We start from the raw sequence: 16,711 nt of genomic DNA on the forward strand, positions 1-16,711 counted from the left end.
TGACAACAAAACTCCCGGGACAATCAACCTGATTTATTGCTACACACATTTTTAAACACTTGGTAAAAAGTAGCGATAAATGTAACTGAGTGAAAAAAAAAAGTCTTTATTTGAAATGTTCTTTTTGTTCTATTTGAAATGATTTGTACGCATGATTCCTCATACTCCAGTAATTTGGCCATTCCATCAGGGAATTAAACTCCATAGATGTGATAACTTGGTCATTCAGTACATTTAGGTGGTCAGCTGACTTAATTTTATTGCCACATAACATTGCTAAGTCTAGACCTGAGCAACTAAAGCAACCCCAGATCATAACACCGTCTCTAGAGGCTTGTACAGTGGACACTATGCATGATCGCTTCATGCGCTTCCCTTCTTACCCTGACACGCCCATCGCTCTGGAATAGGCTGGACTCATCTGGACTGATCGTATTTTAACTAAAAAAACCATAAACTCTCACCTACACTATATGGTCAAAAGTATTTGGCCAAACCTGAATTGACATTGTATTCAAATACTGTACATACACTTCAATATAGAGTCGGTGCCCCTTTTGCAGCTATAACAGCTTCCAATCTTCTTGGAAGGCTGTTAACAAGATTTTGGTCTGTTTCTGTGAAATTCGTGTCTATTTATTCTGTAGAGCATTTATGAGATCAGGCACTGATGTTGGGCCTGGCTCGCAATCTCCGTCCAAGTTCATCCCAAAGGTGCATAATGGGGTTGAGGTCAGGGCTCTGTACTAGGGCCGGTCAAGATCTTCCACACCAAAATCATCAAACCATGTCTTTAAAGTCCTTATTTTGTGCACTGGGGCAGAGTCATGTTGGAATGGAAAAGGGTCTTCCCCAAACCACACAGCCACAAAGTTGCATAACAGCAGAGCAATGTCCAAGTCTTGGTCTGCTGAAGCACTAAAATTGACCTTCACTGGAGATAAGTGGCCTGATTGAAACACCTGAATTTAACAGGATTGGACAAATACTTTTGTCCATATAGTATATTTGTCAATTAAATTAAGTTAAATGTCACAAACTTTTATGTCAAATCAAGACATATATTTTAGATTTAAATATTTAGAAACACTGTATCAGAGCATTAAAGAAATTTGTACAATTTTTGTTTAGAATTTGTGTAATTTATATAAGATCAGTTTGGCTACTGCTACAGAATCCCTTAAGCTATTGTGGTTCCCATGGCAACAGGTTCTTTATGTTTTATTCTGTCCCACCCTTTGATCTGGATTGTTACCTGATTGCACCCAGCTCTTTAGCATAAGTTGATCATTTTGCCCATTTATATTCCAACGTATATCAAAATCCTTTTGCAAGTCTGAGCTTGTCTTGTTTTCAGATTCTCCCGTTTATGATTATGCATTATTCTTGTCTTCTGTTTCTTGCCTATGCTCTGACCCTAAGCCATAGACACTGACTTTGATAATCCTAAATAAATCTTAGCCTAAGTACACACACTCACATCCTGTTTATCTTTCCTATACACAATTAGAATGGATGAAAATTTTGCTCAGCATGACCTCGGTTTCTCGTTTATTAACTGCGGGTTAGGTTGTGTCATGAACACATCTGTAATTTGGTGCGTTGGAGATTTGCTGGTTGAACCGCTGTTTAAAATACGAAAAGAAAAAACCTTACTAAACCCTGACCTGGATCTTGCAAGAATGTTAATGTGTGACAATTTGTTTTGTAGGAAAGATTGTCACAATTTGTGACCTTTGGTTAAAAAGAAGAAGAAAAAAAAAGAAAATCTCATCGAGGCATAGTGTGTGTGTGTAAATGATGTCTCAGTTCTCAGGCTGTCCTCACTAATTTGTTTCTCTTCAGCACCGGGAACAGAGGACAGGGCACGCCGGCTTGTACAGTAACACTCCAGACAAGTGCTAAATCCGTATACATGCTTATGTGATGAACTTTTCATTAGCGCCCGACACGGGCTAAAGACGGAATACGTTACTTCGTTTTAGCGCCTTCTCCCAGTTAGCGCATCATCAGTGTTGCCTGACAGCTATGATCAGAAATGTATTTTTTTTTTCACTCCATTCTCTCTTACAATCCTTTCCTCGGTGTCAGCACCAGCCGGCTCTCCGTATTTATCTCATCCTAGTGCTGTGCTGCTTTGAGAAACAGACAACTAGGTGCTCTTTCGCTGAACCCTCCTTCGATTTGCCACAGCTGTGACAGTTCGGATAGTCCACAATGCCACGCTGAGGCTTTTATATTCCACCTGACCAGCTGAGGTGATGTTATTACGGCAAGCACAAAGAATATTCTGACACATGTATTATTTTTTTTCCTGTCTCGTTGCTGGAGGTTGGAACTCAACAGTGTGTCAGTCGGAGATGTTGTCAGCACATTTTTTTTTTCTTACGTGAGCCTTTTTGCAATCTTGTGCACAGGGATTTGCTTATCGTCGCTAGGGCTAGTGCGGTACAACATTTATATTAGGGTTTCTAGTGTGTGTGTGTGTGTGTGTTGGGGGGGTGGGGGCGTCTAAGTGTGGGAATGTGTTTAGAAGTTTCTAAATGCTGTCAGGAAAAAAAATATCATTTTGAAAATTTTGAAATCAAAAGTCAGCTGTAACTATTGTTATTGCTTTAGATTGATTTTTATATATATGTTATTAAATCCAATCCATCACAGGGCAGACATGCACATAAACTAACTATGGGCAATTTGAAAACATTGACTTACAATGTGTGGGAGAAAACCAGAATACCTGGAGAAAACCCACCAAACAAGGAGAGAACACACAAACCCGCAACCCTGTAACTATGAAATAACCCATATGTAATTAGATCATTAAGTAACGTCACTAACAGTCAGTTGTTATTCTAAGACATGAAGGTCAGCTGTTCTGGAACAGTTCTTGCAGGAACAGTATTGTGTCGAGTGCGTTTGCAAAACCCATCAAGCTCCATGATAAAACTCATGAAGACCTTCCCAGGAAAGCAAGACCAAAACTAAGCTCTGCTGCAGAGGAGAAGTTCATTTAGAGTCACCAGCCTCAGAAATCACCAATTAACAACCAGCACCTCAGATTAGAGCCGTTATGAAGCTTTACAGAGCAAAAGGAGCAGCTAAACATCTTAATATCAACTGTTCAAAGGAGATTATTGTGTATTTTGGACGACTTCAGCGATGTTTTACAGTGTAGAAAGATATAAAAATCCGGTAGACCATGGACCATGACTGGTAGTGTATATGCTCACTACATACTATAGATAGACCATAAGCGTTCAGGTAGGAACCTCAGGAAAATCTCTGGAAAAATGGGCACAATATACTCTAGGAACACATCTCAAATTAGATGGCATGGCAGTCAATGACAGAAAAATAGAATATGTGATCTTACCCATCTTCTCATCCTGTGTACAGGGTTGGGGAGAGGGAGGCTGGAGCCTATCCCAGCGGACTTAGGGCACTTAAGGCGTGGTACACCCTGGATGGGGTGCCGATCTATCACAGGGAACACACATACACACACTGATGAGTGTCATGTGATCGTAAAATTTTGCAAATCAATTTTTGTTTTTTAGATATTAAAAATGCTAAAAGTATGTATACACTAGAATTCATTCTGACAGCCCGGGCATGCATCTAAGCATAAGTCATGTCTCACATTCACCTCATCATTCTCGATGATGGAACGAGATGGAGCGAGGGATGCGAGCTAGCAGAATAGATGAGCAGAATGAAGGAAGCTGCTCACATGGCTGTGAAACATTCCTAAATCGCCTCCCACACGCACGCCTTCCCCTTTCGAGGCGAAAGGCCTGGCGGGGCCGTGTGGGTGGAGGTGGAAGTTCTCGACCAATGGGCTTTTATTACCCGTAGGGGGGGACAGAGTGGGATGGAGACCTTGGGAGTCTTGGGTGCATGGGCATAGAGAGAGATTTCATCCTGCGGTCCTGTAGGAGTCACGGTCACTTCAGCTTCAGAAGGCTTACACAACTGCAGAGAAGGAAAGCGAGACAATCATAACGAAGCCCATAGAAGTGAAGAAGGCACGGCTTTGTGTCTGTCAGTTACAGGAAAGACGCTTGGGCAATGAAGCACGACCTCTTGGCCGGTTAAGTAACACTCGGTCTTCACTTTGTAAATTTCTTTGGCATGATGGAGCACAATTTGGCAAGTTTGTTATCTGCGAGTGAAGGAACACATATTTGTTTTTGTAGCAAAAACAATAGGGACTCCAGCTCAGTGCCCTTTTCTATTGTCCTGGTCCTATTCAGTTTCAAGCTTGATTAATTTGCCAGGTTAAGGGTTTTTTTCTAGATGAATTTGTACAAGAGAAAATGGGAAAAGGTCAAAGTTACACAAATAATATATATATATATACCATTGTTGATGTTCGTTTTGTCTGGGAATGTGTCTAGTAGAGGAGGCGTGGTCTTTCTACAAGGGCTGTTCAAGTCAAACCGAGACTTCATGAGTGAAGTACAGTATGTGTCTGTAGGAACTGTACACACAATCATTAAACAACATTACTTGCACATTAAAGCAAGAGTTATTGCCCCATCCCTGTACAGATCTAATCTCACTCTAAGCCATTTCCACATGTTTGGGGGATTAAAGGAAGCCATAGGTAAACTTCCTACCTTTATGGTATCCAAGCACTAGTGAAACGCTCGAACAGATGCATTACTGTAGCAGGAGATTATATAGAGAAATGAAGGAAGTTTTTACTCTCATAACTGTTTCTGTTATTCTGAACAATCGAAAGTCTCGGATCCTTCTCTGGTAATGACAGTGAACAAGGAATCTAACTCCTTAAAGCTAGCACCATTTTCTTTTTCTCCTTAGCAATGTTTCACAATACTGAATGAAATTGTAAAAAGTATTGCATTGATCATTTAGTTGGACATGAGTCATAGGTTCTTAAAAAAGAAGGTTCTTCCAGGGTTCTTTCAGAGTCTGCAGGTTAATGAAATTGTCTCAAGCTCCTAATGTTTTACTGGTAAGAAAAAAATGTTGTGAAACTTTCCAATTGAAACCACCTTATAAAAGATTTTATCTAAGAACCATTAATTATCCACTGACTATTGACACTAAAATTTGTTCTTAATTCTTTAAACGAAAGAGTAAATACAAGGGTCCAAGAAGTGTCCAAAAAGGGGCCTAATTTGAAGGCATAGTGTTGTAGTAAGTTGTAGATGAGCTCACATTTTCTGTTTTGGACCTGAACTCAATCCATGAGTCTGCTTGAGCTTCATTTGTGTTTTCTGGTTTCCTCCCACTGTCCAACACAATAATAGTAGGTGGACGGATTTTATTTTTTGTAAAAGTGTAAATATGTAAAGGTGTGTGATTCCCTGTGATAAACTGGAATCCCATTGACTGTTTGTGATATGTTTCACAAGTCATGTTATACAGTCTTAGGAAAGCAAAGTTCTTCCAGGGTTCTTTAAATGTTTGCTGGATCATTAACATTTACATTTGGCAGACGCTTTTATCCAGAGTGACTTACATTTTTATCTCATTACACATCTGAGCAGTTGAGGGCCATGCTCAAGGGCCCAACAGTGGCAACTTGGTGGTTGTGGGGTTTGAACCTGGGATCTTCCGAACTGTAGTCCAATGCCTTAACCACTGAGCTACCCCTGGCCCCTTTAGGGTCCAAAAATTGTTGTAACTGGAAGCATTTCTGATAGTGAAACACTGTTGAGAAACATCATTTCATCCAATCTAAAAACCCTGATTCATCCATTTAGAGCAAAACCATACTTACTATAGAAGGTTAAAGGTCCAGTTGGCAATTAAATGTTCTAAATGTTGCAGCAGGTAACAATGGCACCTTTAGGCTTAAACCTGAGCTCAACCCATGTGTCCACTTTGGCTTCATCTGGGTTCTCTGGTTTCCTCCCATACTCAGTCCAACACAATACCAGTAAGTAGATTGTTATTGTAAATGGAACCTGAGTGTAAATATCTGTGTGTGATAGACTGACATCCCATCCAGGGTGTATTCCTTCCTCGTGTATAGCTCTCTGAGCCACAAAAAAAAAAACCATACAGTTGGAAAACCAGACTTTAAAATAATAGTTCAACATGTGTCCTGCATCATGTGGTGTCTGGTTGGTGAGATTAGACAGAAGTATCCTGTATAAACAGTTTTTCCCTGCATTAATCAATGCATGTTGGTATTAATCTTCTCAAATTGCTCTGCTTGTAAGATTCGGATGGACGTGCAGTGAAATGCCGAGCTGCTCGAGTTCATCCAGCATGACAAGCAGCTCCAACTGATGTTTTTTTTTTTTTTTTTTTGGAAAAAGTGATTATGCTTTTTACATGGACTTCCAGCACCACCTACTGTCCAAAGCATATGAGGTTCTTCTCTCCAGATATTATAAACGATTCCTTCATAAGGCGTGCATGCTCACAGACAAAACAAATCAATCATTTTATATGAGAAAGGAGAGGGAGAGATCAAATATTACTGGCTTTGACTGAACTTTCAAATACGGCTGAGACGGCAAATGGAATTCCATAACAAATACACAATTCTGTGATTTAATCATATATCGAATGTTTTGGTCAGTTCCAGGTGAATACATTTCAGAGCAAGGCAGAAAAAAAAGTGATTTACTTGATTTATTCATCCTGAATGCGATTTTCATGCCCTTTCTGATATTGGTTTATTTTTCACGCTGATGTGAATGACTCACTTTTTTTCCACTAAACCAACCACGTCCGTTTTCTCAGCTGAGAATTTCTGAGTGGATTATACACAAAGTAAATATTAGGAGAAAAGATGAGAAACAATATGGCGTCTCTGAAAATGATTGCAGGAAGAAGAGAAGAAAGGTGAAGAAAAGAGGGGAGAAGGCAAGAGAGGAGATAAGATAAGTAAAGGACAGAGAGTAAAGGAAGAATGACTGATAGGAGAAAGGGAAAGTGGTTTTTCATGTCTGTGATAATCCCAGTTTGGGCAGCCTGTTAGTATGGCTTTGATCCATCTACTGTATCTATTTATTGGAAGGCTAACCATCAAATTTGTCATTTTACTAACATCCTCCAACCTAACAACTTTTCCATCCTAGCCCTAACCCTAACCCTAACCCTATCCTCTGCATCCTCTTCTCTCACACCAGCTAGAGTAACTTCATGTCCTCTCTCACTGCATCCATAAATCTCCTCTTTGGTCTTCCTCTAGCCCTCTTGACTGCCAGTTCCAACCTCTGCATCCTTCTACCAATATGCTCACAATCTCTCCTCTGAACAAGTCCAAATCACCTCAATCTGGCCTCTCTGACTTTATCTCCAAAACATCTAACATGGGTTGTCCCTCTGATAAACTCATTCTTGATTCTATCCATCCTTGTCACTCCCAAAGAGAACCTCAACATCTTCAGCTCTGCTAAAGTACCTTCAGCTCTGCCTCCTGACATTTTTCTTTAGTGCCACTGTCTCTAAGCCAAAGACCATCACTGGTTTCACTTTTGTCCTATACAGCTTTCCTTTCATTCTCAATGATACTCTTTTATTTCACAACACACCTGACACCTTTTTTAACCGGTTCCGACCTGCCTGTACCCGCCTGTTCACCTCCTTTCCAAGCTTTCCATTGCTCTGGACTGTTGACCCTAAGCACTTAATGTCCTGCACTTACAGTACTTTACCTCTGTTTTTTTGTAGCCTCACCATTCCACTTGGATCATTCTTATTCACACACATGTATTCTGTCTTGCTACAACTAACCTTCATTCTTCCTCTTTTCAGAGCATACCTTCACCTCTCTGGATTTTCCTCTACCTGTTTCCTGCTCTCACTACAAAGCACAATATCATCTGCAAACAACATATACCATAGAGAATCCTGTCTAACCTCATCTGTCATCATTTTCATCACCAGAGTAAACAAGAAGTGGCTCAGAGCCTATCCTTGATGCAGACCCAATCATCTGCTTGCAACTAACTTCACCATGTCGTTGTTAGTCTTTTGGCTGTTCCCGTCGAGGATTCACCACAGCGGACCATTTGATGTGCACACAACTTGGCACAAGTTTTACGCTGGACGACCCTTTCTGGCACAATCTTTATGTTCTATTATTATTAACTATAGTTACTGTGGCAAGGGACAAATTGTGATGGGTCAGAACAACTCCAAAACTCTTCTGAGATGTTCCCGGTCAAAGGGAGACCCACTCAACATTATGCAGGAGGTCATAATTCTACGGCTGATCGGTATATTCATACGTCTGTATAATACTATAGTTCCACATTATGACCAAAAGTATGTGGACACCTGTCCTTCACATGCATTTGTGCTTGTTGAGCATCTCATTCCAGATTTTTTCCCCTTTGCTCTCATAATAATCCCCCACTCATCTGGGAGGTCTTTCCACCAGATTTTAAAGTGTAGCTGTAATCACTCAGCTAAAAGAGCATTATTAAGCTTAGGCACTGATGTTGAGATGTTGAGGAAATTGTAATGCTACATGCATGGTTGTCATAATCAGTTAACAAGATGTAAATATTTCATTCTTTCTCAGGGGATCAGGTATAAATTATTTGTATTTTCCTTATAACAAGTCATAAATCTCATAAGTCATAAGTCCACGTGCCACAAGGGGGCACCACTCACACTTGATTCATCTACCTTAATTGTTCCACCTATAGTTTTCTTCTTCTTCATCCCTTCAGTAACAAACAACTCATGTGGACATAATTTTTCTTTCTTTCTTACTTTCTTAGATATACTTCTTAGATCTCTGCCTGAAGTTTAACCTGCACCATAAGTAAAATCAAAATGTTGAGTAAAAGTGATGTCAGGGGTAGCTCATTGGTTAAGGCATTGGACTACAGTTCGGAAGATTCCAGGTTTAAACCCCTCAACCACCAAGTTGCCACTGTTCAGCAAGGCCCTTAACCCTCAACTGCTCAGATGTGTAATGAGATTAAAAAAAAGGAAGTCGCTCTGGATAAGAGCCAAATGCGTGAATGATGTTATAAAGAGTTATGTGTCGGATTTAATAATCTACTTTAAAATAAGATACTAATGCACTACTGTCTCAATGTAAACAAACACCTGCACCAATAGATATTAATTAGAAAAGTTAAACTGAATATTTTACTGGGATTAGGTCAGTGCTGAAGTGGTATAAGTGAATTTTAATGTGCTGGAGTCGTCTTAACCCCTTATGTGGTGTTCGGGTCTGTGGGACCTGTTTTTATGTTTTATCAAAAGAAAAATTATACAATTAATTATTTCTTCAAACTCAGACTCATTGGCTTTGGCTCATTTTCTGTGAATTTTCATTGTCAATGACCACACCCTGTACACCCTCCTTACACATTTATATTACATGGAGGATATTCAGGTCTACTGGACCTGGGGCTAATAAAAGTGTGAAAATTGTATAGGTGTGTGTGTGTGAGAGAGAGAGAGAAAGAAGGAGAGTGTGAGTTTTGTGTTTCGGCCCTGTTGTCCCACACAAGGTTGCAAACATTGTCATACAACATTGTGGCAAAAATCAAGCACCGACACCTGTCTGCTCTCACATTCCTGTACTCTTTAACCTCTGTCTTGTGGGAATCAATCTTTTTTCGCTCCTATTCTATCGCATTTTACATATCACAAATTAGGGGGCCAGACGCAATAAATATAGCTTTGTGGTTCCTTATCACACCTTATCAAGATGACGAAAAGATTCTCTGTTCAGAAGACATTGCAGTTGAATTTGGAAGGAGATCATATGGATGTCAAAAAATGGTGAAATTAACTGGTCTTCTTGTGTCACCCTGCATGGCTGCCAATGTGCAAAGAATGCAACTAGGGCTAACAGGCATGGCAGTTTCTCATGTCCAGGACATCGAGTCTTCTTTTCAGCTTTTCGTCCCAGGTTCAATCTAGAAAATTATTCTGGATTGCAATAATTTTGGCTTGTTTTTTAAACACCCACTTTTTTTGCCCACTTTAGAGCTCTTATCTTTGTTGGAGTTTTCAGGTTTAAAGGTAAATCCACAGAATCCCAGACAATGTCCCTGGAACACTTCCTTATCATCAAGATGACAGACCAGCGCAAAGGCAGAGAGACAAGTTAGCTTCCATCAGGACGGTGTGGGACAAATGGGTGCCCCGCCTCCCTCTATTTAACAACCCTGGGGCTATTATTCTAGGTCGCGGCCAGCAACAACAAAAAGAAGTGCTGTGAAGTGTGTGGACCCAAGGTGGGCAGAGAAACACTATGTACATGCATCAAGAAGTACATACTGTCTGCACCATATACACAGTAAAACTCATGTGTTGTATAGGCTGGTATGAAAAGGCAATGAGTTCAGTGGGGCTGATGTGTTGATATGGTTCAGCTTGTGTTGTGTAAAATGATGTGAAGGGGTTAAAATTCTAATTAAGTTTGTATAAATTAAAATCAATAGTTGTTTAATTTGTAAATCTGTTTTTTTTACTCACATTGATAACTGATCTATTTTATTACATTGTATTTTTATTTTTATACATTTTATTAAGGGGAAAAAAACGAGTAGCACTTTAATTCATAATTGTGATCTAACAAAGGGAAAGGGCAGATATTACCCATATATCCTGTTTATATTGTTTGTAATCAGGATGAAGAAAATATATGTTGAGTATTTTAACATAAAATTGATCGATTGTGTTGAATTAAAAAATACAAAATGCAGCCGACCTGGAACACTGGGTGAGTAACAAAAATATGAACACCACACCCTGTATTAATAAGTTAGACAGAGAGTTCTGCTGTACAGACAGACATGCACGTGGACTTCAACCTGAAATAATAATCATAATCATAATAATAACAATAACAACAACAACAACAACAATAATAATAATAATAATAATAATAATAATACTGATTACTTACCATTGATGCACGTGGACTTCAACCTGAAATACTACTACTACTACTAATAATAATACTAATAATAATAATAATAATAATAATAATAATAATAATAACAACAACAACAACAATAATAATAATAATAATAATAATAATAATAATAATAATAACACTAATTACATTAAAGATCAGCAGATTATTTTTAGCTTTAACCTTTAACGTTTATTTCTAAACTAACTCTTTAACGACGCGTACTAACGCTGATAAATAATAAGTTGTAAGCACGTGCACGGCAGACAGATGGCGCGCTCTGAGCTCCGCACGCGCGCTCACGCGGCGGTGACGCGGCTGAGACGCGGACCGGGCTCTGATTGGCTCCTGAAGTTCCGCCGCCCTGTGATTGGCTGTGAGAGTTGAGCAGCTGGACTCCGGTGCGGGCAGAGGGAGCTGAGCGGGACGCGCAGAGAGAAGACGCGGGGCTGCAGTGTGTGTGTGTGTGTGTGTAAGTACAGTAGGGTGTGTGTGTGTGAGTACAGTAGGGTGTGTGTGTGTGTGTGTGTGTGTACGTACCGCAGGGTGTGTGTGTACCGCAGTGTGTGTGTGTGTGTGTGTGTGTCGCGCTGCTAGCTGCATCCCGCTGGATCCGGAGAGGTGAGTGTAAGTCTTTGACAGGAAGCTTTGCTTTAGTCCTAAATGTGTCTCTCACTGGCTTCCACCGACTTCTTTCTGACTCAGTAACAGAATGAAAATGAACTCTGAAGCTGAAAACTTCTTCTCACTTGCTGGGATCCTGATCATCGCAGTGTCATGTGAAGCCATTGGTGAGTTCAACTCTGATCTGATCTCTGTGATGCAGGGTAGGGGCAAGATGGACATGATTCTGGTTATGGTTTTATTTTATTCTATCTATCTATCTATCTATCTATCTATCTATCTATCTATCTATCTATCTATCTATGTTATATCATATGTATTACTTATTTATGTTAATTATTCTGGTTATTTATTTATTTATTTATTTATTTATTGTGAGCAGATGTTCTGGTTACAACTGTATTTCACAGCTTTAGCCAAAAAACCACATGAGATTTCAAGAATATATCAAATGTTTGGTTTTTAAAGTCGAAATACTTTATTATAATGACAGAGAGAGAGAGAGAGAGAGAGAGAGAGAGAGAAATAGACCAAAATATTTCAAGAATTATGACCTGAATAGTCAGAGAATAAAATATTCATGTTTCAGGGTGAAAAAAAAAAATCATACGATTTAATAAAAAAAGAGGAAATATTGAAAAAACAAGTTAAAATATGTTAAAAATTGTAGAATTATTTTGAGAATTAAGTGATAATGAAAAAAAAATATTATATTAAATTGGAAAATAAGTTTTTTAGTGATATTTTTTAAAAAGTCAAAACATATTTAAAAACAGTATAATAATCTAAAAAATAACAATATTTTAAGAAAATTGTAAAAAAAAGACAAGAAAAATGTTCCAAATTCTAAAAAATATTTTAAACTACAGAATATTGTAAAAATATAGTATAACAAAAGCATTTTTTTCTTTTTTTTTTTTTTAATAAAGGAAACATTTTTCTTTAAGTATTATGATTTCTTATAAAAATGTGATTATTCAAAATGTACTTTTAAATAATCACATTTCATATATGTGATTATTTAAAAATACATTTTGAATAATTAAAAAAAAAAAAATATATATATATATATATATATATATATATTTTATATATATATAAAAATAACAAACACTAAACACTTAGGGTGCATACACATTATGTATGTAGTTCACACAGCACAAAGAAAAAATATTTAAATAAATTAAAAAAGGGAATGTTATGGCACATTTGTTATGTCATAGTTACAGGTGTGTGATAATATTATGATTTGAATTGATGCCTTATTTTAAGAAGATGTGATTAAAATAAATACGTGTAACAAGTATAAATTTATTATACTACATTATTATTATTCATTTATTGATCATCATCATTACAGAATCACATTGATGTTATTGTATTGTCATGTGTTATGTGGAAGCCTGAGGTTCACATGCATCTCCCCCTGTATCATGGTCTGTGTTAATGTTTGAAATATTTCCCGCATTGTCTTTAAGACTTTCCTATCTGTTTAAAAATTCCTCGCCGTCTTTTAAAATGCTTTTTTTAAGTGTAAAATGTGAAGCTGACGCTGCTCTCTGCAATAAGGATCACGATAATACAGTCCATGTTAAGGATCAATTATTTCTCTTTAAAACGGTCACCTGCTGGGTTTAAAGGACTCCGAGTGGCTCAAATTAGCACCTAAAATGTGGCGAAGTGCTCAGTTGCAGGGATTTATTTAACACAATGTGAGTAATTTAAACACTCCATAGTGCATTAATGGAATATTTCCTTTAATAACATAAATTTTAGTTTTAGTTCTGCATTTTTCTACTGTCGACACTTTTACAATATCGGTTGATTACGATGTCTAGAAATTCTTAAAGAGTTATGTTTCCTAGGTACCTAGGTTTTCTCTGAAGATGATAAGTGAGGGTTTTTGAAAGAGTTTATGGTTTTAAAATGTGATACAGTATAGTACACTGCTCTACCAAAATGTTGAGGAGAACGTTTAAGGGTTATCTTGGCATGTAATCTTCGCATGCACCTTTTCAGCAATTCGCTGTTAAGTTATAATGAGGAAAAGTTTGTCAATGTTTCCACGTAGCTGTAGGCATAAAAACTAAAAGTGCCCTTAAGACCATATTTAAGTGCTTTAGTGAATTAGTGCTTAAACACACTGACAGTGGAATGTAGAAAAATGATATATATATATATATATATATATATATATATATATATATATATATATAGCCTTACTGTATATAAAAATTTGTTGATGTGAAACATCCCTGTGTAAATTGTTCTTAACGAATTTCACTACTAACATTAATTTTTAAATGAATTGATGATACATGATATTAACTTTCCACAGTTAATATCTTATTACACACTTTGCCACAAATTTGCTCTGTGATGAAAAATTTGTAAAATCCAACAAACTAAATGATTTATTGATTAAATAAGTGATTTAACTTGTACTTACAGTAGGGGTACGCAAACTTTTGCACTTAGCTGTAGAAATAAAAAGAAAAGTGCCTTTAAGACGTGAATCAGTTGCTTCAGTGCTTGTGTACACTGCATTCACACACACACACACACACACCTACACACACACACACACACACACACACACACACACACACACACACACACACACACACACCTACACACACATACCTACACACACACACACACACTCTGCCCTTTTGAAGCCTTCCCAGTCCTGGCCCCTGTTCCTGCAGCTGGTTGTTTAGTCGTGCGCTGGTTTGTGGCCCCTGCCAAGTTAAAAAGCAGTCGAGATAAATCAGAGTGTAGGGACGATGACACCTGCTGGCAGGGAGCCTCCATGGACGAGGACAGACGCGGGACGTTATACGGACTGGATGGATGGGAACAGCTCACTTTCACACCGTCCTGCGTCACCCCGCTGAGAGCCCGAGGGCCGCTTTACGGTCTCTTTGAGAAAATAAAACATTGTCTTTTACAGATAAAAGGCAAGCCGTGTGTAAATTTACCCTTTTGAGCGCTCTCATAACATCAGAGCTGCTTTGATTCACAACATTCTCAGATAGAATATCACCAGGAGTATCGCATTTAACAAGATTTAAACAGGGGGAACGTTTAGCGGATTAAAATATGGCTAAAAGTAACAAGGTCAGTCTGAGTGTCAGGGTTCGGCCAGATTGAATCTAAAGCTCCGGTTTTATTAGGTCTCGGGGAGAAGTGCACTATTTTGCACTTTGCACTCTGTCGCTGTTTTTCAGGATGTAAGTATGTAATAATAATATCAGAACGTGGCACGCTGTTATAGAAAGAACAACACATTAGACATTTATATGTTTATAATAATATTAAAATCAGTCGCTCCAGCACCAGGGTAGATTTTTTTTTTCAGGAGACAAAAATATACAGTGTAGTTCTGTGACTGAGAAACCAGAAAGGGCAAATCTTGCATTCCAGCCCTTGTTGAAAAAAAGTTTACCGGCATTACCTTTACCAAGCACTGACACTGGAGACTCCTTCCAAAACAGATCTAATTTTTCACAATTTACTCTTAACATTCCTGACTAATGAAGAAGTAATGGAAAATAGTAGTAGTTTAGTTTTTAATTTTTAATTTATTTTGGGCAATTCATTTTAGCTATCGATTCATTTACTCATTTTAACAGACCCCTTTGTAAGGCTTTTCCAAATGGTTGAGATGTCACTTTATGGTAAAAGTGTCAATATGTTCTCAAGAAACAAAACAAAAAGTTGAACTAAAATGTTAACTTTCAGGTGCTGTTATAGTGCATTAAAAAATAATGCATTAGATCTACTTCATTTCTCATGCTATTCTGTAAAACAATTCAATAGGAATGATATATAAACTCACAGGGACAGTTAGTGGATTTGTTTTAGCCTAGCACACCTCAACCAAGTGGTAGAGATGGCTCAATAAGGTTAAGTTAAACACATTTTCTAAATATGATACAGTATAGTGACTTGACATGTGCTCTACCAAAAAGTTGAGCTTAACATTAAAGGGTCAGTACACTACATTTAACTAATTCCCTCCAAAGTGGCATCAAGACCATATACAGTATAAGTGCTTCAGTGACTTTAGTGTTTAAACAGACTGACAGTGGGAATAAGAAAAAAACGATAGTCATAGTCTTACTGTACATACAATTCCGTCAATCATTTTTTTAATGATGTGGTTAACATATTTAAATGAATGAGCACGTTGATATATCATGTGATTTGGATTGCAAAAATCCGCTGTTAGAGCCGCTCAGGCTGCTGGTGATGGATCTCTGGTTTGAACTCACAGCCTACCTAGTATTCCAGCTGATCTCGTACCGTCCCTGAGCACTGTGAGGTGTACTGCTGGGTCAGCTCACTGATAAGAATGCGGTCAGAAGTAAAGACTGTATTGTCCACCATGTTTACTTCTCCATCTGCCGACCTGCTCACTCCCACCTGAGTCTTTAATGCATGTGTGTGGGACCCGTCGAGTCGGAGGAGGGCAGCGTACACAGTCTTTGTTGTGCTTGGATTGCTCCTTTCCTGCCCGTAGTCTCGACTGGAATGCTGCGAAGCCGAGCACTTTAGCTCTGTTTGTGTGCCGAGTGCAATCAGTTTGAGGGCTGTTCAGTTTGGATAAGGGTGACTGGAGGTAAATAGGGAGCAGGGGGCAAAGGTCAGAGTGGTGAACCCGTGGGATAAAATACGGCTAAGGTAAAACCTGACTCCGAAAGAGGTAGATACTCCTAATGTAATCTCAGTAGGAATGATCTCATAAGAGAAGAATCTTTAATGAAGTGACCAATCAACATGTGTTAAGTCATTAACGATTAACGAGTGTTGTTGAATTCTTTATTCTGATTGGTTGACTGGTTTACTATGACCATTGATCTGAAAATAAATACTTAAACACAGAGATGTGTAAAATGGACGATCCACATGAACAGGTCAAAAAGGTTTGTTGATTTGTTTTGGATATGTGACATTTTTCTATAGATTGCTGATTGTTTAACATTTTGTGGAAGGAGTCTCCAGTGTCAGGACGTTCTGACAGGCAGATGTAAAGCTTCTGAGACAGGAAAGTCTTCAAGACAGAGATTTTAGTAGGTTCTAGTTCCCCAGGAACATGACAAGATGTCTTATTGTGCTTAAAAAAAAAAGAAAGAAAGTCAGATGAAGGAAGGAGGGGTTATAGCTGCTCTAAAGTAAGTGAACAAGTGTCTTAATGTGTTTTTTATGGCA

At 38.2% G+C, this 16,711-nt stretch overlaps 1 protein-coding gene across 2 annotated transcripts in view; it reads left to right on the forward strand.

The window, feature by feature from the left end:
• The first annotated feature begins 11,379 nt into the window (after window positions 1-11,379).
• fgfrl1b (fibroblast growth factor receptor like 1b) overlaps window positions 11,380-16,711 on the forward strand; it is a 41,418-nt gene continuing 36,086 nt past the window's right edge. Inside the window, exons 1-2 of one of the 2 annotated variants that reach the window (XM_053506642.1) lie at window positions 11,380-11,494; window positions 11,579-11,664. In XM_053506642.1, the coding sequence (XP_053362617.1) occupies window positions 11,586-11,664 (79 nt within the window). In that variant the 5' untranslated portion in view covers window positions 11,380-11,494; window positions 11,579-11,585. The remainder of the gene's footprint in view (window positions 11,495-11,578; window positions 11,665-16,711) is intronic. The other variant, XM_053506643.1, reaches the window with a different exon arrangement.

Source organism: Clarias gariepinus, chromosome 10 (genome assembly GCF_024256425.1).
Source record: "Clarias gariepinus isolate MV-2021 ecotype Netherlands chromosome 10, CGAR_prim_01v2, whole genome shotgun sequence".
NCBI lineage: Eukaryota > Metazoa > Chordata > Actinopteri > Siluriformes > Clariidae > Clarias > Clarias gariepinus.